Here is a 26,101-nt window from a genome sequence, read left to right as displayed (position 1 = left end):
GCTGTTTAGAGAATCAGCATATTGCCCCCAACAATCTAGGTTCTAATTTTACTGACCTCGAAAGGACGGAAAGCTGTGTCAACCTTGAGCCTGATGAGATCTGAACTGCCAAACTTCAGGAAGCTGGCAGTTAGCAGAAGTAGCCTGTAGTACTGCACTCTAACCTAACCACAGCTCATATCTATATAAATATTATCTCAACTATCTTGATGATGTAATTTATACATTAAAATATCCACCATAAGACCTATTCATTGCACAATTTATTTAAATCTCCTTCATCTAGAGTCAACCTAAAAGTTGTTTGTTTTAGTAAGTCAGCTTTGAAACAAATAGCTGCTTTCCATACCAGCAAGAAATAAGCAAAGTTACAAAGCCCCTGTGAGACTGACACACTCCCTCACATTCTAAACATATGGGACTTTGTGGAATAACTAAATTCCTTTTGCACATTGCATTGAAAACAGGACAACTACATGCAAATTTATGACAGAATCGAATCGAATAGCTGAAGCTGGAAGGGACTCTGGAGGTCTTCTATCCCCCTGCTTAAACAGGAGACTCTATACCATTTCAGATAAATGTCTCTCCAGTCTCTTCTTAAAAACCTCCAGTGATGAAGCACCCATGATTTCTGAAGGCAAGCTGTTCCACTGGTTAATTATTCTCACTGATAGGGAGTTTCTCCTTAATTCCAGGCTGCTTCTCTCCTTGATTCCAATAGTTTCCAACTATTGTTTCTTGTCTTGTCTGTCTTCAGGTGCTTTGGAGAATAATTTGACCCCCTCTTCTTTGTAGCAGACCCTCAAATATTAGAATACTATCATGTCACCCCTAGTTCTTCTTTTCTCTAGGCTAGACAATGATATCTTGATCTAATAAAGATATAGCTGCTTTGAGCACTCAGCATTTCCAACAATAAGTGAGCAAGTTTAGAGACAACATCAGATGTTAAATCAAGAACATCTGTTTATTATCTATGTGATGGATGACTATCCTCCTGGAAATAAGTTAGCATGGCTTTCCTGCCAATTATATTTAGCTCCTTCTAATCAAGATCAGCTTGATTATTATTAATACTGAATAATATTAAATTTAATAATACAAAAAAGATAACGAAGCTTTTTTTATAAAAATGCAATACTTTCTACAATTGAATAATTACAGTGGACTTCTCTTAGGTGGGACATAAAACTGTCTATTTTAAGAAAATAATTTGATATTGAGAAAAGGTGAACTAGTGACAGCACATGACATTGTTATAAGTATTTGGCACAGGGATCAAGTCTATATTAGATTAAATTAACATGATCTTTTGTAGTATCACATATAAACTGTGATGTGTGTGTATCATGTGTCATTATTTTCAGTTTTAGACGGAATTATTACTGTATTGTAAGAAAAGATTTATATGAAAGTGAAATTAGATCATACCTGATATGTTTTTATTATTTCTTGGCAATTCTTTCGTATCTGATCAGCTTCCTCCTTGGCTTGAGTTAACTTTGTTGTTGCCACTTTAAGATGATCTTTGGTTTCCTATAAAATGATTTAATAATTACTAACAGTAATTTAAATAAAAAAACATTGGTAAATTAAAATCTGCACTGAAAAGATAGCATTCTATTTCAATTCATGGTGGACCAGAAGGGCCCAATGAAAAGCTCCAAAATGCCGTACATGTAGAATTTTTTATTTTCATTGTCATTGTTAGGAATGTGAGTCACATAACAGCTATTTGGGATGGAAATATATAAACCAGGATAGACATTTTAATACTGTCTCTTTAAGGGAATGCAAAAACTGCAATTGAGTGTGGTTCCGCAAATGGCCATAAGATGGAGCCAGAAACCTGGGTTGTTTAGTCTCAGGAAGTCTCAGTGAAGTGAGTGACTCTCTGTTTCCTTCTGTTGGAAAGAGTTGCCCTTCCTCCATTTTTCTCCTAAATGACTGTTATTCTTGGAATTGATGTAAGTTTGTTACTGAAGTATTTTATGATACTGGACTTTGATATTCGGATTATCGCTGGACTGAACACTGACTGCTTTACCGGTCAATGACTTGGACTGTGTGTGGAATTTGGTTATGTTTATTGAAAGTAAAAACCTACATTAATTGGTACAGTGTGTCTGTGTGCTGTGTGTGTCTTATTCAAACACTTCTCTCACTATGTCTCCCTGTATGCGCTCATTCTCCTAACGGGGAATTACCTCAACAGTCATTATCTATCTTCTTGTCCAGAATGTTTAAAATGACACAGATAAAAAATAAAAATAAATGCATGGAGATTAATACAATCAAAATGGTTAAATTATCTTATTTTCAAGTATCTTTATTTTATTTTAAAAGGGCCAAAAAGAGACCCAAGTTCCCCCCAAAAGTTGTGTATCCATTCAGTTAATTTACAAACGTAAAAATTAAATAAACTAGACAAGAAATTCCTAGAAAAGCAAATGTTCTTAAAACCCTCATAGATATTTTATACTGACCTTGTGTAAATCCACTTCAGCCTTTAATTTGTTTTGAGCCCATTTTACTTTGATCATGTAAGAATTGACTTCTTCTTTTAATTTTTCAACATCTCGTGACATTCTGGTGGTTTCATTTTCCTTTATAAAAGATAATTTTAGAATACTGATGTTAATTTAGCCTATATGGACTAATAAAAAGTTTAATTTACCATTCTGCAAACAATAAATGTAATCATAATGGTTTAACCAAAATAATAAAATAATTGGATTTTCTTGACTTTTAAGAAACCTACCTGTCTGTATCTATAGGACTAGTGACAATGGAATATAAATTCCTGGAAGGACTTGAATGTACAATTGATATTGTAATGTTAACCAAGGAATTGTAGAATTGTAAGTGGATGTTTAACTTACCATATAAATTGTAAGTGGATGTTTAACTTACCATATAAATGTTGATTAAACCTTTTGGGCACCGGTTCCATGGATAAAGGTTTTCCACGGACCGGAAGAGGTATGGTTTTGTATGCTGCCTGGAGCATCACTTGTTTGTGTGGACCAAGTCTGCTGCTGGTCCATGGAGCTGGTCCATGGATTGGGGGTTGGGACCCCTGAATTAAAGCATTTCTGCAGATAGCAATTTCGTCTTTGCTTGAACATAGTCAATTAAAAACAATTTTGCCACCTCTTTCAGTAACTGATGCTAATGTCAAAGCTACATATGTTACAATAAAATCGAATGGTTATTATATCTGAATTTATGAAAACATTTGTTATTTTTCTTTTTTTCCTGACCTTGATTTTAACTATCTCCAGTGTGTAAATCCTTTCCCCCCCGCCCTATTTTAAGAAAAATAAATCTTACATTGAAAAAAATATTCCAAAGGCAGAAGGGAGGTCTTTACTTATGCAAATCTGCCTTCTGACTTTTCCTTTGTTAGGCTTTTTCTTTGTTACGAAGCACAAACACTTTTAACCTCACATATAAACATGCCTTTAAACATAATTTAGACTGCACATAATTCAAATTTCACCATTTGAGGGCAGCAAATTCCTGACTATACTGAAAAGTATGAAGTAACTCTTTTTTTCCCCCCGACTCATCGCTTTACAATACCATAGCTTTCTTTGCTTTATGGTAAAATAGTTCAAATTCTGTAAAATATAAGTTACCTGAATAAAATTAAGAGGATCAGGAAAACTATATTCTAATTTACATGACATATAAAGAACAATAGGGTCTTATTGCCAGCAATATTTTATAGGTAGCTAGACTTAGTTCCTTTTTCCATAAATTAAGACAAATTAAAATACAGATAGAAATACACAATTTGAGAACATCATTTATTTGCATAAATCAAGATAAGCAGTATAATATCATGAATGTCAATATGCTTGAAGATTGTGGATATTTTATACCTGGCTGCCAGCTTGCTATAATGAACTTTCTGCTCTTCTCCTGAGATTCTTTTAATGGCAAATAGATAGGTAGGTAGGTGGATGGTTAAGTATTCTTGGCAGATGAACAGATATAAAGCCAGCATCTTACAAGTTTACGAAGGCTCAAGTGGCAGATATCTGAATCCCATAGCTTTCTTTAAAAATATCCCCATGGCTTGAATTCTGGTAATCAGTAGTTCTGTGGTAGAGCATATCAATTCATAGGAATCAGTCTGTGTTTAGGCAAGCTCCTCCATTCATAGTAATTGTTTTCTTTAAGTCTCCCTAAAAGAATCCATCTTATCACAGATATAGATACTATATATATCCCGAAACTTTTCTCATCTGCTTCATTTTATTGTAACTACTTTCAGCATATCATGTGCAAGAAACACTACATGGTATCATCATTTTTTGCCTAGTTTTTGGTATTCAAGGTGACAACCAAAAGAACGCCAATGCAAATAGCATACCTTGCTTTCAAATAGTTGGTGCAATCTTGCTTTTTCCTGGGAAAGCTGCTTAATTTTGTTAGTATGCTTTTCAATATCTTTGTTTGCATCTCTCAGTTTTCTTTCAAGGATTTCCTTTTCCTTCCTGAGGTCCAAAGACTCCTTTTCTCCTCTAACATACTTCATGACCATAGCTTCCTTTTCTTGACGGGCTTCTTCACATTTTCTGTTTGCCTTAGAATATCAAATATTACAAGTTTACCTTTAGACATTAGAACAATATTTATTTTTGCCTTCAAGGAAAGTTAAAACAAAAAAAAACCAATTGAAGGACTACAAAATACATAGTTTTCTATAGAAAATTGAGAGGAACTTGTTTCTATTAACTTGGCTCCAAGCAAAGTTAGAATAGGACAGGAGTCCCCAACCTGTGGATTAGGGTTAGGGTTAGGCCCACTACAAGACCTTGGTCTGTTGGCCACTGGGCCATATGAGTGGCTGGCCAGTGCGTGTGTGCACATGCACACCTCATTCGCACTAGAGTCGCGCACATGCTCATGGGCCATTTGTGATTAGCACACTCAAAGCCCCATTAGCATAAGCGCATGCACGCATAAAAGTGCGTGTCCCCCCCCAAGGACGCCAACCCAGAAATTCTGGGGAACTCTGGAATACACAACATAAACATGTGATGGGGCAAAATAGCTTTCCTTAAGCTAGGAAATTATCACCTGATTAATTACCTGATCTGTACGAAAGGCCATCTCTTTGTGCAGTTGCTGTATAGCAATTTTTGCAGCAGCATCCTGAGATACAAGTTTATCTTTAACTGTTTTAGCTTCTTTCTGGAGGCCTTCTATTCTCACTTCCAACTGTAAAGGAAAAACAAATACTAGTATGTACAGGTATATATAAATTATATAATACGTAAAACTTGAAGAAAGTTCTTAAAAACTGACACATTAGAAGCCATAATTTCTGCATTTCTGTACCTTAGGAAAAAAGTTTAACATAAGAATTTAAAAACAGGAGCCCAACATACCAAGAAGAATCTGACAAATTCTACAGAATAACTTATTGAGCAATAAATTATATTTTTTAAAAAAAATAGTTTTGGAACAGATTGAATATCTATATAGGATCTAGGCCAGATGTAGTATTCAGCAGGTTCTGACCAGTTCTGGAGAACCGGTAGCGGAAATTTTAAATAGTTCAGAGAACCAGCAAATACCACCTCTGACTAGAGATTTTACAGTATCTTTCCCCTGCCACGCCCACCAAGCCACGCCCAAAGAACCGGTAATAAAAAAATTTGAATCCCACCGCTGATCTAGGCTGAAGTAGAAATTTCAGAACTTCCGATTAGAAAGCAAAGAAACATTTACATGCAATATGGGAAGAGAAAGTAATAAAACATAAAAATATCATTTTAAATGTGGTCCAGCAAGGCTTGAAAGTGATGAATTGTCACTTCCTTTCCTTTTAGAAAACCCTGCTCTGCAACTGAAGAAAAAAATCACTGCAATTTAGTCTATCAGAAAAAAAAATTATCTTAGACTGCGGAAAGACTAATCTGAAATCTAATTGTCTGAAGACCAATTTAGGACTACAAATAGAAATACACTATGTTTCCTAAGGAAACTTGGATCAGCATAAAACACTTACCTGTCTAATTATATTGAGATGTTGCTTTTCAGTTTCTGTTCTCTTCTTCAACTCATCCTTTAAGTTGTCCTTTTCTGAACAAATGTCCAAAATTAGTTCCTGATGCTTCTTGTTTTCTTTAATCAATCTATCCATTAAAACAATTAAAATAATTGATCAGGCAATGTAAATAGTAGTGAACACAACCTTCTTACCCTATTTGAAATTGCAACACAGACCAAGAGATTTATTTAATATCTATGGTGCCTTCCCCAAAAGCAATAAAATACAATTAAACTCCCATAAGTTGAAATGGCCTGATAAAAGGCCTGGTTAAGAAGACCTAGTCTCTAAAAACAGAAACCCAACTGTAACCTTCAAGGAAAAGCATTCTGGTTGGTTGCATAAATTGGCATTTTTTTTTAATGAAGTTGCAGGGTGTCCATTTAATTGAAGCATGTTGCATAGGTAAACTATTTTTCGTCCCTGGACTTCTGTGTTACCACAATCATTTTTGGTAATCTAAAGAGGGTTGTTATGAAATTTTCTGTGCTGTAGGTAAAATGGGGTTGCTTGATGATGCACTTGGTCTTACAGTTACCATTATGTTCTCTGTGTATGAGTTTGTCTAGGAAGGGTAGTATGACACTGTTTCCTTCCTGTCTTGTGAATTCAATTCTACGCAAGAGAATTCTTAGAAGCTTGGCGTTCTGACAAACTCACAATTAACAGGCATATAGAAATATTTTTTTTCAAAATTCAAAAGCAACAACAACAGCTCAAAGGAAGGGCCAGATGGCCCAGAACACATCCTCATTAACCAACTCCCAAGATAAGTATGGAACCAGTATCTAATCACAACAAGCACCAGATAATAGCTTGCCAATCAAAGAAGAAACAATACCACCGATCCTGCCCAAACCCACACAAGGCTGGTAGGACGCACTGTATCTCTCCTATGTCGGAGTGCTGATGATGTTACTTAGTCTGACAACAAAACATCTTTTAAAAGAAAGCCACATTCAGAGGAAATTAAGAACCCAGTTTAATTACTATCTTCACACCAAAGTTACCTTTTAGATTCAATTACTTTTAAGAAAACAAAACAAAAAGTTAACAAATGCAGTGATTCACATAACAAGTGGGGCATGAAAACTTGTAAAATGGGGCAAAATTCACTTAACAAATGTTTCACTTAACAACATAAATTTTGGGCTCAATTGTGATCGTAACACTACCTATACATTAAAGGAATTGTCTGGACAGAAAAAGCTAGATAGTCATATAAACAACCAACACAATCTGGGCATCTAGAATAGCTACATTCATGGCAAAACTAACATGTTTGGAAATATATCTGAACAATTAAACTAGAAGACCAAAAAAGAAAAAGAAAAAAAAAGGAAGCAGGATCCTACATTACTTCTCAAAAGTTCACTATCCGGGTTGACTTTGGGTTCTGCTCATTACATAAGTTTGTTGTTATAGAATGGCTAGTACATATTAAGTATGTAAAAGTAAAAAGTTGAAGCTGTAATATTTTTATATTATACTATTGCACTAAAAGTCTGTTCTTTTTTTCCCCTTTAGCCTACATCTTTCTTTCCCTGTTTCCTTTCCCCATTTTTGCACTATTTTCATTTTCATTTATATTTTACACTTTGATAAGTCTAATAAAAAGTTTTTCACTATCCGAGCTCTGCAAAGTGCTTCAGGTGAAAGTAGCAATACATTTGATTAACCCAGGAACATTTATTTATATTTAATGAATTTATATACCTACCACTCAATATATGACTCAAGATGGCTAAGTCAAATCTAAGATATAAAAATAAATCAATCTTCTTGGATCCAATTTCTTTGAAAAATTCATGACGTACACGCTCATAGGGAATCGCAATATCCATTTATTATCTCTATTTTAAATTGCAACCATGTCTAAAAATGCACAATCATTATAGATTTCAGTTGACTGTGCATATGCTACTATGCAACAATAAATGCTTCTAATAGGCGGACTGTGTGTTATGTTTTATCTTTTGGTTGCTATGCTTTAGCAACTGCTGTGTTTACTTCTAGGTTTCTACAGGATCATTTCAACCTTTGGATAAAGGTAATTTCATAGTTAAGAATTAGCTATGAAGCTCCAGGGACAACTGCAACTTTTGTCAAATATAAAACAGAAGATACAATGGTGACTTTGCAAAGGGCTTCATTTCATTTCATGAAATGTTAAACTAAATTCTTTCTGGTTGCCCCTTTTATTGTAAGTTCATCTTGTATAGCTAATTATCCCTATATAACCTTAATTCAAGGTTAATGTAAATATATATGTACTATGTTACACTAATTGTCCCATCCTATGACAATGCAGCTTAGCAGCTGCGCTTCATAATTCTAGGCAACTTTTGTTGTTTTAGACTACAATTTATTTCTTAACCAAGTACTTAGGATCCCATCACAGCAAAGGAAATGCTTGATAATGGAAGGTTCTTCATTTCACTTTTCAATGTAAAGTATCTCATCAGCAAAAATTACACTGAAAAATATGACTAACACAGAAATTGGGCTGACATTGCCCAATTTTTGCAGATTAAGAAGCAACTTGGCTTTCACATTCCCAAAAGTTACCTTAAGGGATTCCTAGATCTCAAAATTTCAAAAATATTTGTCCAACTGTCAGTTTCAGTATGATCATAACATTATGGTTATACAGACAAAACTTTAAATCTATTACAGATCACAAAAATGTTTAAGAGGCAGGTATTAATGCAGTACTTACTTCTTTATTATGTGCTCTTGCTGTAAATATTTATCTTGAATGCATTTTTCAAACACAGCCAATGTAGCCTTGGTATTGCACATTCCATTTGAAAGTGTAGGATTTTTCAACAAATCTGTTGACAGGAGCTCAGATTCAATTTCTTCTAGCAAAGCCTCCTGAGAGGAAGCATTCTCTAGATTTGAGATAAGGTTTTTAGTGTAATCTGTGTCATATGGGCTCTCTGAACAGACCCCATAAGGTCTTTTCATGTCATCTTGAAAGAGATCTGTCAAGGATTGATTTTTGTCCTCAGTTTTCAAAGCCTGTTGTTCACCTTGTCCACCGGGCAAGTAATCTGCTTCCTTAGATTCTTTTACTTTCAACTCAGAGCAGACTCCATTAAAATTAGGAGCAGGCTGTGCTTCAATTACATCTCCATCTTCCTTTAAATCAATAGGTGGTGAGGTGGGATCCAGTATTAACTCTTTGCTTTCTATGCTTAAAGTGCTTTTCTCACATCTTGTGTCTGCAATATGTACATCATCCTGAATATCATACTTTTTGTCAGCTTCTTCAACACTCGGTAAGTTGGAAGATTCATTATCAGTCTTTGATAGGTTGACCATCCTTGGACTATTGTGCTGTTCTGGTAAGCCCTCATCCATCTTTCCACCAAGAATCTAGAAATAAAATAATCCATATTATCATATAGACAAACAAAAGGTACTATAATCTATGTTGTAGGTAAAGCATTCTGCTGATTTTTAAATATTATGGCAGTACTTGAAAATTAGTTCCATTAACTGAAAGACATATTTTTTTAATCTTTTAATCCCTTTTCATATCCCATAATCACACATCACTGACACAATCCAACCAGAAGAAGGGGGGGGGGCACCCACATTTATTTATGCAAATAATTGGCCAATTAAATAAATAACCCATATTACCTAGGCCAATCATAGTTGTTACCTTTTTATATAAATATGATACAAACCAGGAAACCATCCTGAAAGCAATGGTGGTGAGAGCAGCATCCACACCCGGATGGCTATTTGGATACATGTCCAATTTACCTGACTGCTAATTATGCAATTTATTCTTGCCCCAAAACCTGTTCAGCCTCTTCCTATCAACCTACCCACTTCCTTTGCAGGATGGGATATCTGGATCTAGAATTGCTGCTTCAATTTCATCAAAGGGACCATGGTGAAGCTCCTACGTAGCTGCTGCTTGTTTAACACAGGAGACGTAGTAATAGCACCTGCCGAAACAATGGCTTCAACACTATCCCTCTCCTACTTGCCCTAAAACACTATATATGCAAGCAGGAAGCAGGCAGGTCTCTTCAGAGAAGAGTTTCAAGGAAGACCCCAACAAGGTATGTTCTTCGACTTGTCCAAAACATTCAAACCTAATGATCGGTCGAGAGAAAACGTTAATCCTATTCCAATACCAAATTTAACCAAAAATTGACTTGACTTTTACCTGGCACAATAAAAAGATAAAGTAAGCTAAGGAAGAGATAATTAAAAGACAGATTAATATATATTTCTTCCAATAACTAGTAGTATGAAGCTTAATTTTTTTTTACTACTGAACACTTACTTCCTTGGTTTGTATTGCACATGGTAAAGTTCCAAAGGATGTTAGATTATTCACACTGAAAACTCAAAAAAACTTGTATGCATTATCTACATTTTGATAGAACACTGTGTTCCCAGCTTCAGTTAATGAAGGGAATCAGGGCCCTTTCCTCCTCCATAAGCCATGCAACTCATGTTCTCCCTTCTCTGTTCCTCCCTGCATGCCCTAGGAAAAAGAGGGGGTGGGCCTGGCTCTCTTCCGAATTCCCTCTCCCTTGCTCTACCTCTCACCTGCTCTGCCCAGCCGGCCTTTGCCCTTCCCTAGTTTCCTCCATAGCCAACAAAGCCACACTACCACTCTCTATCAGCTGCTCGGCCTCCCCCTCCGAATCAGATTCCGACAGGGCCATGACACAAAGTGCTAGCATCTTCTCATTATTTTATATGATTAAACATAACTGGTCTTCCCTGAACCCCCAAACTCCCTACTTGCATAAACACATACTGTGCTTTGGGCCTGAAACAAGAGGGAAAATGTTGAAGTCATTGATTTGACAGTTCCCAATGCTATGTCTCCTAGAGCAAGAGTCTTCCAGCAAAGCTGGCTGGGAAATTCTGGGAGTTGAAGTACTCCAGGCTTAAAGTTGCCAAGGTTGGAGACCCCTGTGCTATAATATACAAAATATATACAGCAAATATGAAATCTCTTTGAACACTCCACATCTGAGTACTGAGCACAGAAAGACTTCTTCCTCCCTTCCTATTTCACAATGTATTAAAAAGTCTACAGAACAAAGTAAACAGGATGTGTTATAGCCAGCTCTTTAATTCTATGAACAAAACAGGATTGGCTAACATCACAAATTTCCTTGCCTTAAATATACGTGCACGGGTTGAAGAATTATATTTCCCATTAGCTTGAATACAAGATCTAGCATAGAAAAACTATTCCAAGCTCAATGAAAAATCAAATTATTCTGCTTTCATAGTATATCACTTCATCTTTATCCTTTCATGCACTATTCCTGCTCTTTAAAAAAAAATGTAATAATTCCAAATAAAGTGGAGAGAATCTTACAGTAGAAACGTTCAATAGATTCGCTTCAAAGTGCCTATACCATATCTACTGTCCAAGAATGCTGGACTCCAGCATACATTATATGAATACATCTGGACAGGTCTCAGCTCTAGTTTGGAAAGTTCCTATAGGTTTGAACTCCTCCTTTGAATGTTTTCCATTTATTCACATTAGGTAGCACCATTTGGAAAAATATTCAGAAATAATATTAAATGGCATCTCAGCATCCCCAAATGTAGATTTGAAACAAGTATATTTTCTCAAATTTTACAGAAACATATTTAGTGCCAATCATTTTTAACGTATGGAATAACTGAATTGGAAATATTTGAAAATGATTCTTAAAATACTATAATCCCCCAAAAAACCCAATAGATTTTATAGAAGAGGCTAAAAAATGGATTTATTGGTAAATAAAATAAAATTAAAAACAAAATAATAATAAAATAAAACAAAACACAATAATAAAATAAAATAAGCTGAGGCAATACTATATTATATTGCTAAACTGTCTGGGTTCATACAGCTTAAACTAAGTTGCTGAATGGTTCTACCATATAAAATATATATATAATGAAGACTTCTTAACCAAGGAGTTTAAATTGGTCCGAAGCAATTATGTGTCTTAAACATCTATTAAACTTTTCCATTACTGGTTGGAGTGACTGAAGCAATTAGCTTCAAAGTATAGAGCCAGAACACATAGGGAATGGGAACATCCATTCTTTCACTTACATTCTTTTCTTCTTCTGCATCTTTGTTCTCTTTTAAATAGAAGGTAATTCTTACCAAAGTTCTAAAACTCTGCACATACTGTTAAAATAATATTTTTCTTTTAGAAAAAGGGGTAGTGGTCATGGATAAGCATTCGAACTGTATAAGATCTTTGTGACTTCATGACCATCTTTTGACTTTTTTTGGGGGGGGGGGGAAGTGTCCCTGTTTAAAACAGAACAGAACAATAGAGCTGGAAGGGGGTTTTCTAGTCCAACCCCCTTGCTCAAGCAGGAGACCTAAATTATTTCAGACAAATGGATGTCCAATCTTTTCTTAAAAGCCTCCATTGATGAAGTGCTCACAACTTTTGAAGGCAAGCTGTTCCACTCATTGTTCTCACCGTCAATAAATTTCTCCTTAGTTCTAGGTTGGATCTCTCTTTGATTAGTTTCCATCCATTAGTTCTTGCTCTGGCTTCAGGTGCTTTGTAGAATATATTGAGCTTCTCTATCCCTTAGAACAGGGGTCCCCAACCGCCGGTCCGCGGACCGGTACCGGGCCGCGGAACAAGCCTTACCGGGCCGCTGGTTGCTGGGCGCCGCCATCTTTTTGGTAAAAAGTGCTTCCGGTGAGCTTTTCCGGTAGAAAGCTCACTGGAAGCACTTTTTCATCAAAAAGATGGCGGCGCTAGCGCTCGGTGAGTTTTTCCGGGTAGAAAGCCATTTCTACCCGAAAAAGCTCACCGGAAGCGTGGCGCCCGCCATCTTTTTCGTCAAAAAAAGATGGCGGTGCCCAGTTGATGCCGGTACCAGGCCGCGGCGCCCAGCTGATGCCGGAACCGGGCCGCGGCATCGAAAAGGTTGGGGATCACTGCCTTAGAACACTGTTATTATGTCAGCCCAGTCTTTCTTTTTATTAAGCCAGACCAGAAGTCTTCAAACTTTTCAGTCTGAGGACCACATTGGATATTTGCAAATATTCAAGGGCTGGAGTGGGGTGGGGAGTGGGAATCAATTTTAGAAATGAACGAATAAAATTTTACTGAATGAATTTGCATAATGTGATATGACTCAGAGCAACAGCAAAAAGAAATGTGACAGCTACGAAGAAACAATGCCATGCTGATATGGACAAATGATGTAATATCAAACATTAGCAAACATAAAAACAGAGAAAAGCCATCCTGGATCTGGCCAATGCCTAATTAGTGGAAATCACTCCTCCTTGCACTCACAGGCTAAAGAAATAACTCTCTAGCCAGCTTCCTCTTCCTCGTTTCTCATCCAGGTGACCCTGACCCATTTCTGAAGAGACTTTCTTTGTAAAGGGAGGAAGGGGGAATGAGACAAGGAAGCCCCTTGAATCACTCCCTCCAGCAAAGGAAGCAACCTTCCAGCTGGCTTAAAGTTAGCACAAATTTGATGCTCCCCCTTCCTTGTCCAGGAACCCTCCAGCTGGCTCACCATCACCACCCAATCAGAGAAATCGCGAGAATCCAACTTTCCTTTCAAAACAGTGATGAATACAACCTGCTCTTTTGGCCTGTGTTGTTTTGAAAGAATTGGAGTTCAAAACATTGGAGGAGCTGGTGAGCTGGAAAGAACCTTCCGGAAAGCCGGATATAGCCCACAAGGGATTGGAAACCGCTAAACTGGACATATCCAATTCCTGCAAACAAGCCTCATACATTTTAGCCTCCAGTAATCTAATCATTTTGGTTGCTCTCCTCTGCATTCTTTCTAGAATCTCAACATCTTTTTTATAGCGTGGCAATCAAAACTGGATGCAGTGTGACTACTGTGGTCTTACCAAGACATTATAAATGGTATTAACTGTTAGGGATAACATTGTTTACCCTAACTGGTTTGGGTAAAAATAATAAATATGGTATCATGGTTTGTTGGTTAAAGTGTGTGTAACTTTAACTGCAAGAATGTAATTAAGGGTGTGGTTGTAAAAGCACTATATAAGAAGCGAGGCAATTGCATCTCGCTCTCTCTGGCTTACTGATCCCTAATTACTGGATGGATTGATGACTGTGTTCTTGCTGGAATGGGGAGAGAAAAAGGAGTGTTGATTTTCTCAACGGAGAGAAGATAAAGATTGGACTGATTTATTGTAAGTGAACTGACATTGGCTATTCAACACGGACTTTGCAAATAGAGTATCCCCGACAAGACTTGACTGAAATTGATATATGACTAATGGACCGTTTATTTTGACTATGCTATAATTCTTAAATGGAATAAACTATATTTTTGATAGCACAAGTGTATCTGTATTTTTACTGCGTGTTAACTAGAAAACTTATCTCACACATTTACCTGTCTTCCTATCTGACTTCGCTGCACGTTCTGTTTAGTTTGTTTTCCTTAACACCCGTTGGGGAATCCAGGCTTAACATTAACACTTCATGTGATCTTGATCTCTTTGTTAATGCAGCCTAGGAATGTGTTGGCTTTTTTGGTGGCTGCAATACACTGCCGGCTTATATTTAAGTGGCTCATCTACTAGGACAATTTAGACTCTTGTTTTTGCAACATATGTACTATTTATGGAAAATATTACAAAGAATCCAGATCTTTCAATGTACAACATGAATGTTGACAACAGAAATTCCTTAATGTTAGTTGAGTTATTATTTTTTTAAAGCAAGTTTACTAACTTGATGTCAAGATGAAATGTCTGAAACTGTCCAAAGTAAAACCTCATATTAAACAAAACAAATTAAGCTTTATTCCATTGATTCCTTTAGAACCATTTAAAATTAAAGGATGCATTTTTAAAATAAAAAGTATAAATTTCCCATTATTTCAATTTCACATTTTGCCATGCTTATGAAGGGTACGGTCAAAATCATATTTCCTATGCACAAACTACATTTGATTGCTTTATAAGAAGGGTGGCATATGCATTAAAATAATTAGGATTGCAGATCTCAAAAACCTATAGTAGGGAGCAAATGACAATGAAGTGACAGCAAAGTGGGCTGGAGATATTTGAAGAATTTTTTTAATATTCACTGTAAATATGATATTATTCATAATAATGGATCTGAGGTCTTTCCAGAAAAAAAAAATCATTAAAAAAACAAGCCAAAGATTCAAAAAAAGATAAAAGTGTCTCAATAGGCATGAAATTTAGATTTATTATTTCACAGAATGATAAAGAAATTTGGAAAAGAGCTGTATGATTTCAATCTTGCTGTAATTTCAAAAGTCTTTGATAATCTAGCTTCCTTCCCAGGCTTAGGATGGGAAGATTGTCCAGCCTGTTGATTTTTTTCTAGTGTCCTGAGTTTGTTTTTTCCAGGTGTGCTATTTTTTTTTCTTTTTCTTTTATCATTCCTACTTTTAAAGTTTATGGCACCCAGAGCTTCTTAGAGGTCAAACAGCCTCTAGATCCAGTGAAATAAATGTCTGTATTCGCAACAAGTTTGTTGCAAGGACTTACCCTTAGTTTATTGCACACACAATAAAAAGTCAGTTATACAGAGTTCAGGAATCTTTTCCAAACTGTAAGATTGCAATCTTTTGCTCTGGGTATTCTTACAGGAATTCTTTTATAATGAACAGAGTTGCGTACTTTGACCAAGGCTTAGTTACAGATCATCAATTAAAATTACAGTAAATTGCTTATATGTACTGGATTTTGACCAGCCTTGAGATAATGAATAACAAAATGGATTAACACCTGAACAAGGCAAGTAAATTTTGTATTTTATCATTATGTAGAAATGACTATAATAAATGGATTCTTATTAATGGAGCAAGGAAGGACTTTGAATTTATGCAAAACTGAAATAATAAACTGTAGCATCACATATATATTTAAAAAGTTGAAAGAATAATAACGAAAGGAAGATAAAATTATGCTATACAGCATGTATTTCTGGTTGAAAAACAGTTCCTTTACCGCATCATAAGTAGCTCAGGGAATTTGTATTGTTAAGCAATTTAAACACCCAGACAACACGTTTATTAAGCACTAAGAAATGAAATAAATAGAAAATTAATAAAGTTTATTTTAAAAAAAGAAGCTCAAAGCTATAATCCATAGACAATCCTGTGGTAGTTGCGAAGAATATCGTACTCTACCTTTACCCTTCAAGATTGCAGATAGCCTTTTATGTGCAGAGTAGACCATATAAGTAGTATAGTGAGGAAACAGTTTGACAAACATATGCTTGCAACTACAGCAAACTCCACCCCCCACCCCCCATTCTACGCGATCCATGCTTTATTCATGTTAGATCTCATGGTTCTAACATATTCTACAATAGTTGCGAGACTTGAAAAGATCAGTCCTAACTTTGTGGGTAGCTTCAAAGCTATGCTTCCTTTATCCTTAGAAGGCATCAGAAGAGAATGCTAAGAAAGGTGTCCTCACTTGGATTTCATAATGAAGGAAGATTCCTCTATACATGTAGAGATTTACTCTCCAATAACATTAATATTAACATTATTTTGTGGTTGAGGAACAAGGCATTCAAGGCAGACCGAATCATTCGTCTTCGTATATACCACAGTGTTATATATTTATTTGACATCATACTTTAAACAGGAAAACCTGATGTATTCATTCCCATCTCTGACGTTAATTTCAAGGCCACTGAATGGTAATGAAAAAACTACAAAACGATAGCAAAAGCTGCCCCATGGCAGTCCTACTAAAGAGTATGTTAGAATCCAATCTGCCTCATATTTTAGAGCACTGCTACCCTTCTGCTCTTCAAAGTCTTTCATGCCAACTTATATGACAGCAGTTTCCTCTTCCCTAACAAATTCAGTCCATTCATTCAGTGGCCAATCAAGAAGGAATATTCAGGAAAGCCAGCATGAAGAGATAAATCTCTTTGTACTCTCTGAAAAGACCATATTTTAAACATGTACTCCTCGCTATAATTTCAGATACTTCCTAACTGCCTAACTACTTGACTATGCAGTTCTTCCCAACTCTCTTCATTTTTTAAACCCCTCTTTCTACATAAATTGCAGTGATTAATATCAAAGCTCTATATTAGATCAGGCACCTGAAAATAAAGCAAACATTTGCTACATCATATCAGCTGTAAATAGCATATTAATTTCAGATATCACTGTGGACATAGACACCAGCAATTATATTAACAAATTTACCTTTCTAGTCCAACTTTTCCTTGCTCTGTCATAAATGACACTATGGATTTGCAGTTATTACCAAGGGATTTACCAGAAATGACAACTCTAACCTTCGCAGCTTCAAGATCTTAGAAGCACTTAGAATACAGTATTTATATAAAAATACAGTATTTATACAGTATTTATATAAAAACTAATATAAATGTAGTTATAAACAGATCAATGATCACATTACTCTAACAAAGCAACAGAGTTGTATACGTTAAGATAAGAAGGGGGGTTGAACAAAAAATGAAATATTTTTGACCTAAGACTTTATGCCATATTAGCACAAGAACTATTTTTAGAGAAGTATTATTATCCTCCCAAAACCAGTAGTTGATCATGGTGAGTATAACTTGAATAGAAATGCATAATTGACTAATACGTGATACTAAACCAACTAAAATTATTTTCAGAAGCTTCTTACAAGTTTTCCAGAGAACTTCTGGATTTTCAATCAAAGAATAATACAGCAAGTATGTTTTCCTAGTGGACTCAGTGATTTAACTTCTGTTTTTTAAAATAGCCTGAGAAGAGAAAGACACTTTATCTAATTCAAAACTATAGTTACATGGCCATCGTACTTTGATACAGCAGAGTAAACCTTTAAGATTTCACAACACATTATTACTGCAGGTAGTTGTCACTAACAACTACAACTGGCAGTATTTCCATTGCTTGTTAGTTAAGTATGTCGTGCCCAACTTTATGCCCTTTTTTGCTATGATTGTTTACTGCTAATTGTATCACATGGTAGTTAAGCAAACCTGGCTTTCCACATTGATTTGGCTTTTTAGAAACCTGCTGGGCAGGTCACAAATGACAATTACATGAACTCGGGATGCTGCAACTATAGTAAATACATGCTGGTTGTCAAATGCCCAAATTTTGATAACATGTCCATGAAGATGCTGTGACAGATGTAAGTGCAATGATTGGTTGCAAGTCAATTTTTTCAATGCCATTAGAAATTTGAATGATCACCAAACAAATGGATGGAAGCCAAAGACCATTTTTATATATTTTATGTTACATTACCCTGTATGATGGTTTAGAAATGTAAATTTGGATGGGAAACAGAACTATATTTTACCAGGTCTCCAGTAGGTCATCTTTAAAATAAATGCACAAGCCTTTCCAACTATTCTGGTCAAAGGGATTGGGTCTTTTAAAATTTTCACTTGATGCCAAAACTCAAAGGAAATCCCAACCACCACTCTCCTTCTCAAGGCCCAGAAACTTAACCGGGGTTCAAAAGAACATCATTGCATAGGAAAAGATAATTCTAGATGATGCAGAATACTTTTTTCAATCAACCTACTAGAATATTGAGGTCAGAATGCCCAGAAGGAAAATTATTTTGGTCAATTCTTTCATAGGAAAAGAAACTCTACTATTTAAAGTTTCTTTCTCCCCTCTCTAGGTTATTTTTGGGATTCAGGCAAGGCTATTAGACTGCTTTCTGAACCTTGTCATTTTCTTTACCAACTAGATAACATCATCAATAGTAGTCAGGAATGGGATTTGCTCTTAGTTTATATTCTAATTGCTTGCTCTGTCAGTGTTAGTGGGCGTGGTCTTGGAAGTTCTTTGGTTGGGCTGTTTACTATTAGTTTGGCAGTTCCTTAGTTGGGGTATTGTTTACTCCTTGATTGTTGGTCTGATGTTAGTCTTGGAGTTAATCTATATTTATCTGGATGTTGATTAGGGTAGGGAGATCTTTTTATTACCTTTCTGGCTTTTTTGTTGCCTCTTTTGCATGCTACGTAGCAGAGGTGGTATTCAGCCGGTTCTGACCAGTTCTGGAGAGCCCGTAATGGAAATTTTGAGTAGTTCAGAGAACTGGAAAATAATACCTCTGACTTATCCCACCACCTATTCTCTGCCTCCCAAGTCCCAGCTGATCGGCTAGGTCTTCTTTTGTTGCCCTGCACAGGAAAACGGAGCTGGAAAGCAGGTTAGTGGGGTGGGAAGGGGGGGAATGGGATTTTGCAGTATCCTTCCCCTGCCACGTCCGCCAAGCCACACTAAGCCACACCATGCCCACCAAGCCATATCCACAGAACCGGTAGTAAAAAAAAATTAAATCCCACCACAGCTATGTAGGTATTGTTAATGTCTATTGATGGCTAATTTGTCAGAGTGCCAGGCTTCTAGAAGTTCCTAGCATTTTTAGGCTTGGCTTGGTCTAGGATAGTCACAATTTCCCAACTGAATCTATGGTTAGGTCTGTCCATATGTTGTGAAATTAAAGAGTTTTGATCATGTCTTCTGATTGCTATGGGTAAGGCTATAGGAGACAGCTTCTATATTTCTATAAAGGGATCACAATTCTGATTATAGTATGTTAGAAGATTAGTGTTCCTACCTTGCTCATGTTTAAACATGGTACTCATCTATATTCTTATTCAACTGCTTGTTATTTGAATAATAAAGTTCTCTGGGACAGTGTGAGATGAATGTACACTCATTCCAGTTGGTTATCGTCGCCAGAATGTTTAGTATATAGTAATCTTTAATCAAATGGTGACTTTTTCATGTAGAGTATTATTTACATGGTTTGTTTTACTGAGATCTCATTATCTTAAAATCACCAGATAGTGAATGATCATGATGGGACGACAAATACAGATATATATATATATAAAAATAAATAATCTATCTTGACAAAACCCAAGAAAAATCTTTCTTTATAGATCTAGATAGAAGATTTTGCAATTCCACAAAAAGATATTGTTAGAATCTCCACAGAAAATTCCACTGAAGGGCCAAATGTTTCATTTAAACCAGAAGCATTCAAACCATGAACACTTTGAAGTGTGCATCAAATTATTGTGGGCTTTATCATGCTAAGGAGGATCAATGTCCACTTTTCATGAACAAGCTAACACCAGGAGCAGGGAAATTCTAGTAGGGCTCCTGCTTTGTTTGGCAAGTAAACATGCAAAGTTGCAGTCCCGCAGAATCTATTCCCATTCTGCCTGGGGCACCAAGTTACTGGCTTGTCCTTGCAAAGAGAGGAAAACACAAAACAAGCTTTGCATGCATGAGCCTTATGTTTTCTATGCCTTAGCTGGATGGTTGTCAAAACTGAACTACTGTATTGCTGGCAGGCAACAACAAAATCAGGATTTTCTGTTGCAGAAATTATGAAAATTCTGCAAGCGCATCCAAAATATTTTTTAAAGTTGATTTATTGTAAATTTTCAAAATAAGATTATCAGATTATGTCATTGTTATATGATTATAAGATACTATCATTGTTGCATTTGAAATATGTATCAATAATTATTAGTGATATAATTGTATCTTGTCCATCCTTAATTAGAAATAAATCATCAGGTTTGGGGGACGGGTGAGGAAAGGTAAATCACACACATTCATTTATCATTTTATAGGTCAAGAAAATGCAACATTTGCAAACTCTAATTTTAGAACATCTTAGATAACTTTGTTTTTAAATTTGATATGTATGTATGTATAAAAATTAAATCTTATAACATTTAAAATGCTTCCAGGCCTATCTTTTCCAATCTGTACCTTTCAGTCAAAAGATTTATAACTCAAAATGGAAGTCTTCTTTGTTGCACATATTACATTGCTATGTGAGAATATAACAGTGACCAATAAATCAATATAGAAATAGGCAGAAAAACAGAGCTTACTGGCAAAATAATTTGATATATTTGGTATAGTTTTCATATTATTCATACGTTTCGTAACATTGAATTTTTACTTTATCTGTCATTTTACTTTATCTCTTATATGGTGTTCTGTTGCTAAGGCAAAAATTAAAATAAACATTTAACCTGTCAAACTGATCCTATTCTCAGTCATGTAATATAGTAAAACTACTGGTACCATAAGCAGCAAAGAAAAAGAAAAAACCCTGAGGGTTTAATACTAAATCAATTCAGGACTTTCAGACTGCTAAGATCTACAACCAATATAATTTCACATTATAGCTAATTGTCATCAGCTAATTGTTACATTGCTTTACTGTTTTGTATATTGAATTCATTGCAAACAGAATTCAATATACCTTACATATAAAGGTAGAACAGTCCATCACAACAATACCTCAAAATTTATGAATGGCGAATTGTGTTCTATTATGTGTCAAATAACTTGTAATTTGATTGGATCCATATTAAATAATAAAACAATATAGAGAAACCAGCTTGGAATGGCAGCATAGAATAACTGATTCAGAATACTACGTATTCTGGTTCATTAAAAATACAATTTGTGTATATATAAAATAAATACATGAGGCTTTTTAAATGAATTGGTTATTGGGCTATACTATTATTACTATGGATTAAATAAATGTATATTGCATATGTGTGTGTGTCTGCAACACACAATTGTGAGCTGTCCTGAGTATCTTTTCTGTCCAAATAATTAGGAAATGCCATTTAAGACAATTATGTTCTGAGCAGCTTGTATAAGCTAGCCTTAAAAATAATCAAAGCCCACTGAATAATACTCTTTGTTCCCATAGATAATAAGTATCAACTGCACAGATCAAAGAATGCAAGTCAATTTTACCAAGAAGTATTAACTCCATTTATCTAAATTATATGGCTTTCATACACCTATAATTACAAAGCATATTGTTCAACCAAAAACAAACCCTTCCCTGGTACACAAAATGTGGGAAGGAAGTGCAAGAATGAAAAATCTGGTGCTGTACTATTCTTAGCTATTAATTTTTAAAAGATTACTCAAATATGCTAAATTACATTTATTCAACTTTCAGCCTGTAACAAAAGCTGTTCAGAAAGACCACTGTGGCAAAACCAGCAGGAATTATGGATAAATTGTGTAGAATGGCTTTGTAAGCAAATTGATATTTCCAAAAGACTTTGAACATTGTATCATCTGCTTTTATAAGCATCTGGCTACCTGATTCTTAAATAGGGAAGCCACAAAATGCCTTGTTCATAGCTCAACATTCAAAATAATAACAAAGGCTTATGTTTATCTGTCACTAAATCCCAGTGAACCTAGTGGGTTTTACTCTTAAACATAACGAAGCTCACAATTCTTCTGAGAAAGACACCAAAAGCACTTTGTATGCAGTAATCCAACTACCATTGATAAGAATGAAGATAGAAATAACATAGAGGAAAGGTTTTTCTTATCTATAGATTGAACATTTAATTGAGAAAATATTTTAATTGCAAACCAGTAACGTACAATATATAGCAAAGCCAAAAGCTTTTGAGGTAGGACTTTTGCCTTAACTTGAGAATGCTTTTAGCTGATGTATTCTTTATATTGCATTTTGCAAAACTAAATGCTAAATCTAAATTTCACAAGCATCCTACAGTAACAAAGCTGAAATCAAGTTGCACAATCCTTTTTCAATCTTTATATCGATTTGATTTTAAATGGTTATATTCGGACACTATGGTTCGCATCAAAAGTCTGAAACTCTCATGAGATACCCCAAACGATTTTACACCTGACACCTTTCAGATACGTAAAGGTAAGAAGCAGCACCAGCCAATATGCACAAAGGCATCCTTAAAGGATCAGTTCCCTAACAAATTAAAATAAATTCTTCACTCCTTACACATCTGACCTTGAAGCCAACACCTTGGAGGACCTTTCTATCATTTACTTCCTGGTAGAACAACTCCATCGGAGTTTATCCAAGGTGAACCGGACCGTCCATCAACATTTAACAAAAATGACAAAAGCCCACGAGGGCTTTCATATGAGGAGGAGAGGGCAAAGAAAGAATGCCCCTATGGAACCCCATTTAGTAACCTACGCGGGGCTCCGCAGGAGGAACAGAGAAGAAGCCTCGTAGAATGTTCAGTGTCTGACGTCAAAAACCCTTTCCCCGATTAAAACAAAAACCCTCCAGCAGGGCAGGTAAAGGAGTCGTGGGAATCCACCCCTGTAAGCAAAGGCAGGTTTTTCTGCCGGCTACCCGAGCCCGCATTCCTCTCTTTCAGCTTGCCTATCTTGATCTACATTCTTTGTGACCGAAACCTCATCAGATTTCCAATCTGTTCCCAAGCCCAGTCGGGAATCGCTTACCCGTTTGCTAGGAGGCTGGGAACCGGAGCATCTGTTGCATTAGTAGCCGCTCTCCCATTGCTAATTAGAACCGAAGACCAAGAAAGCGTGACGAGGTGGGTGTGCGTGTAGCGGGAGGGTACAGAGCCATTCTCGCTCCTCTGGTTCCTGCTGCAGCCCCCTCACAGGAACTGAAAGCTGACACATCAACAAAGATGGCTGCCACGGGTATCCAGAGCAGCTTCATTGGAAAGGCGGAGTGAAGGCGGAGCGAGATCCGATTAACAGCCTGCAAGGGGGTGGAGAAAGAATCCTGAATAGGCCTGGGTTAATTCCTCGGTAGGGAGCCCGAAAGCTGCCTCTCGCCATTCATCGGGCTGTTGCGATTCATGCCTAGAAAGATACGGTAGCGGGGGGAAGTGATGTTTCCCACCGGTACCAGACTGGTTGCAGGTATCGGTCCTGCCTTTTGATGAACGCTTGGGTTTCGAGGATTAGATCCGTTCGCTGAATGAGACTATCGATTTTTAACCTCGCCATTGAGAGAAGCTGCCGTAGCTTGTGGAGATTGTAAAGAGATTGAAGTCGAATCACAGAGTTTACTTACTGCAACGTAGTTCACGAACAATAACGCTGGAGCGTCATCTTAGGAAGAGCCTGGTAGTCGTAGATTCCGGGGAATCTGCTTCTATAGAGGCACCGAACTCGTAGAAGTTGAGGTGATATTTCGAGATTAGCTCGCGTGCTGAAGCTTTCCAATCATGATTCGAAGAAATCCATGTGCCCGAGACCCATGTTGTATATTTAGCACGAAGTTGGAACTGCTTTCCTTGATGACTCGCTTCTTGGAGTGATTCCAAGAAAACTATATACAGTACAGCTGGTGTTTCTCACAGTAGCACATGTGCAATTAGGGAAGATCCACTCAGCCAATCTATCCTGCAAAGTAGCAATAGTAGCTTCTCTCGCAGGTGTCTACATTCTTCTGCACACACTATCAAGTTGTAGCTGAGATCTCCTGGCAGCAGCTTTAGGATCTTGCATATTCAACCAGAGTTTTGTGCACTTCTGGTGGGGTGAGATATATGGCCCAATGATCTGCAAAGGAGCAATGTGTTACAGCAATTACGGGTATTCCTATTCTGTAGCTGCATAGCTCCAGTGGGTAGGCACTAGCCACTCCTGTAGGACTCTCTTGCCTGAGGGAGAGACACAGGTATCCCAAAGTTCTTTTCTTTTCTTTTTAAAAAAAAAAGATGTTTAGGTTGAATATTATGGCAAGAAGACACAACTACAAGCCACATTTTTCATTTTCTCAATGCTAGCTAGTTACTTTCCACTGCTGATAATAATTATTAAATTTATATACTGCCCAATTCCCAGCAAGTGTTTTGTTGCTCAGCAAATATTTTGTTGCTTACTATAAGTTATGTTTGTCATTTTGTTTCTATCTAAAACATGCGAAATATGTTCTATTTTATTTCTTTCTGGTCTTGGAAAATTAATTACTTTATTATGAAATTTAGTTGCTGTCCATCTTGTTTCAAAGTGACTGGGAGGCTTACATTATTTTGTAAACCCAGCAACCTTAATTCTTGCTTTTGGCTTATTGTACTTTTGTTTACTTAACAGTGCTTAATATTTTCAGCATTTATCCCACATTGTCTCTTCCCTATCAAATGATTATACTTAATTTGTGTGACTAAATCTTAACTAGTTTCTTTCAGGTCTACATTTGTGATTAAACCACAAGCTTCTGGTTTCAGTCATTTTCTTTGCCCTGGTATATGCACCAGAGATGTATGATTGCCTTTATCTTTTGATTTGACTTTTACGTAAGAGATGGGCTCTTGGGTGAAGAAAGAATATGATGTTCTTAGATATAGTGTTAAAGTATTAAAATTGATGGTGAAAAGTTCCTGTTTATTTACTTTTTCACATTTTTCTCTTTTCTCTTTTTCTGTTCATATTTTTAGTAGGTTGTATTTATTTTTATCCTTTTGATAATAAAATTATCAAAATAAGACGGAATGAGAGATAGGCAATATTATAAAGTCAGTTGAAAAAAATATTTTGCTGGGACATATCATATAATGTGATTGAATACAAGATGGGAAACACCCACAAAAACTGACAAAAAACATCAACTACTACTTCTGCCTAAATAAGAGGAATGAAAAAACATTAGATTTTACATTGTCAAACAATAGCTGATGATTTCAGATGTCACCATGAAAAGTGGCAAATATTTGCCACTTTTCTAAAATACAATCATTCCTATGATTTGAGAAGAAGCTGGAAGAAGATAAAACCACACACATCCTTGTACATGCAAAAAGGCCATGCAACCTGTCAAACAAACATTAAATCACAAACTACATTCATATACACAGCATGTTGTGGTGAAGCAAAAATGTATCTTTTTCATTAGATTTAAAATAATTATGCATTACAAATCACATCATCTGTAGAGATCATGGATCTGATATTGCTTTGGTGTGCCATAGAGTAGAAATTGCATTCAAACCTGTTTTGCAAGAAATCTACCTAAAATCATTCTCAATATACAAAACAGAATAACCGAGTCAGAAGGGACCTTGGAGACCTTTTAGTCTAACTTGCTCAAGCAGGAAATCCTAATACTGTTTCAGACAAATCTTTGTCCAATCTTTTCTTAAAAACCTCCAGTGTTGAAGCACCCATAACTTCTGGAGGCAAATTGTTCCACTGATCAATGGTTCTGTCAGGAAAATT

General features: G+C 36.1%; 1 protein-coding gene across 1 annotated transcript in view; it reads right to left on the bottom strand.

Moving 5' to 3' along the window:
• Nucleotides 1–23,577, bottom strand: part of CCDC186 (coiled-coil domain containing 186) — a 35,280-nt gene extending 11,703 nt beyond the window's left edge. The window contains exons 1-7 of the mRNA XM_026670344.2: nt 23,369–23,577; nt 8,790–9,451; nt 6,029–6,155; nt 5,107–5,235; nt 4,385–4,597; nt 2,490–2,609; nt 1,435–1,539 (exon numbers count right to left, since the gene is read on the bottom strand). Coding sequence (XP_026526129.1) covers nt 1,435–1,539; nt 2,490–2,609; nt 4,385–4,597; nt 5,107–5,235; nt 6,029–6,155; nt 8,790–9,436 — 1,341 coding nt within the window. The 5' untranslated portion in view covers nt 9,437–9,451; nt 23,369–23,577. The remainder of the gene's footprint in view (nt 1–1,434; nt 1,540–2,489; nt 2,610–4,384; nt 4,598–5,106; nt 5,236–6,028; nt 6,156–8,789; nt 9,452–23,368) is intronic.
• Nucleotides 23,578–26,101: the final 2,524 nt, after the last annotated feature.

This window comes from Notechis scutatus, chromosome 4, assembly GCF_049901735.1.
Source record: "Notechis scutatus isolate UNSWTSFEM ecotype Mainland chromosome 4, rNotScu1.2, whole genome shotgun sequence".
Lineage (NCBI taxonomy): Eukaryota > Metazoa > Chordata > Lepidosauria > Squamata > Elapidae > Notechis > Notechis scutatus.
This window is presented reverse-complemented; position numbering and strand designations above follow the sequence as displayed.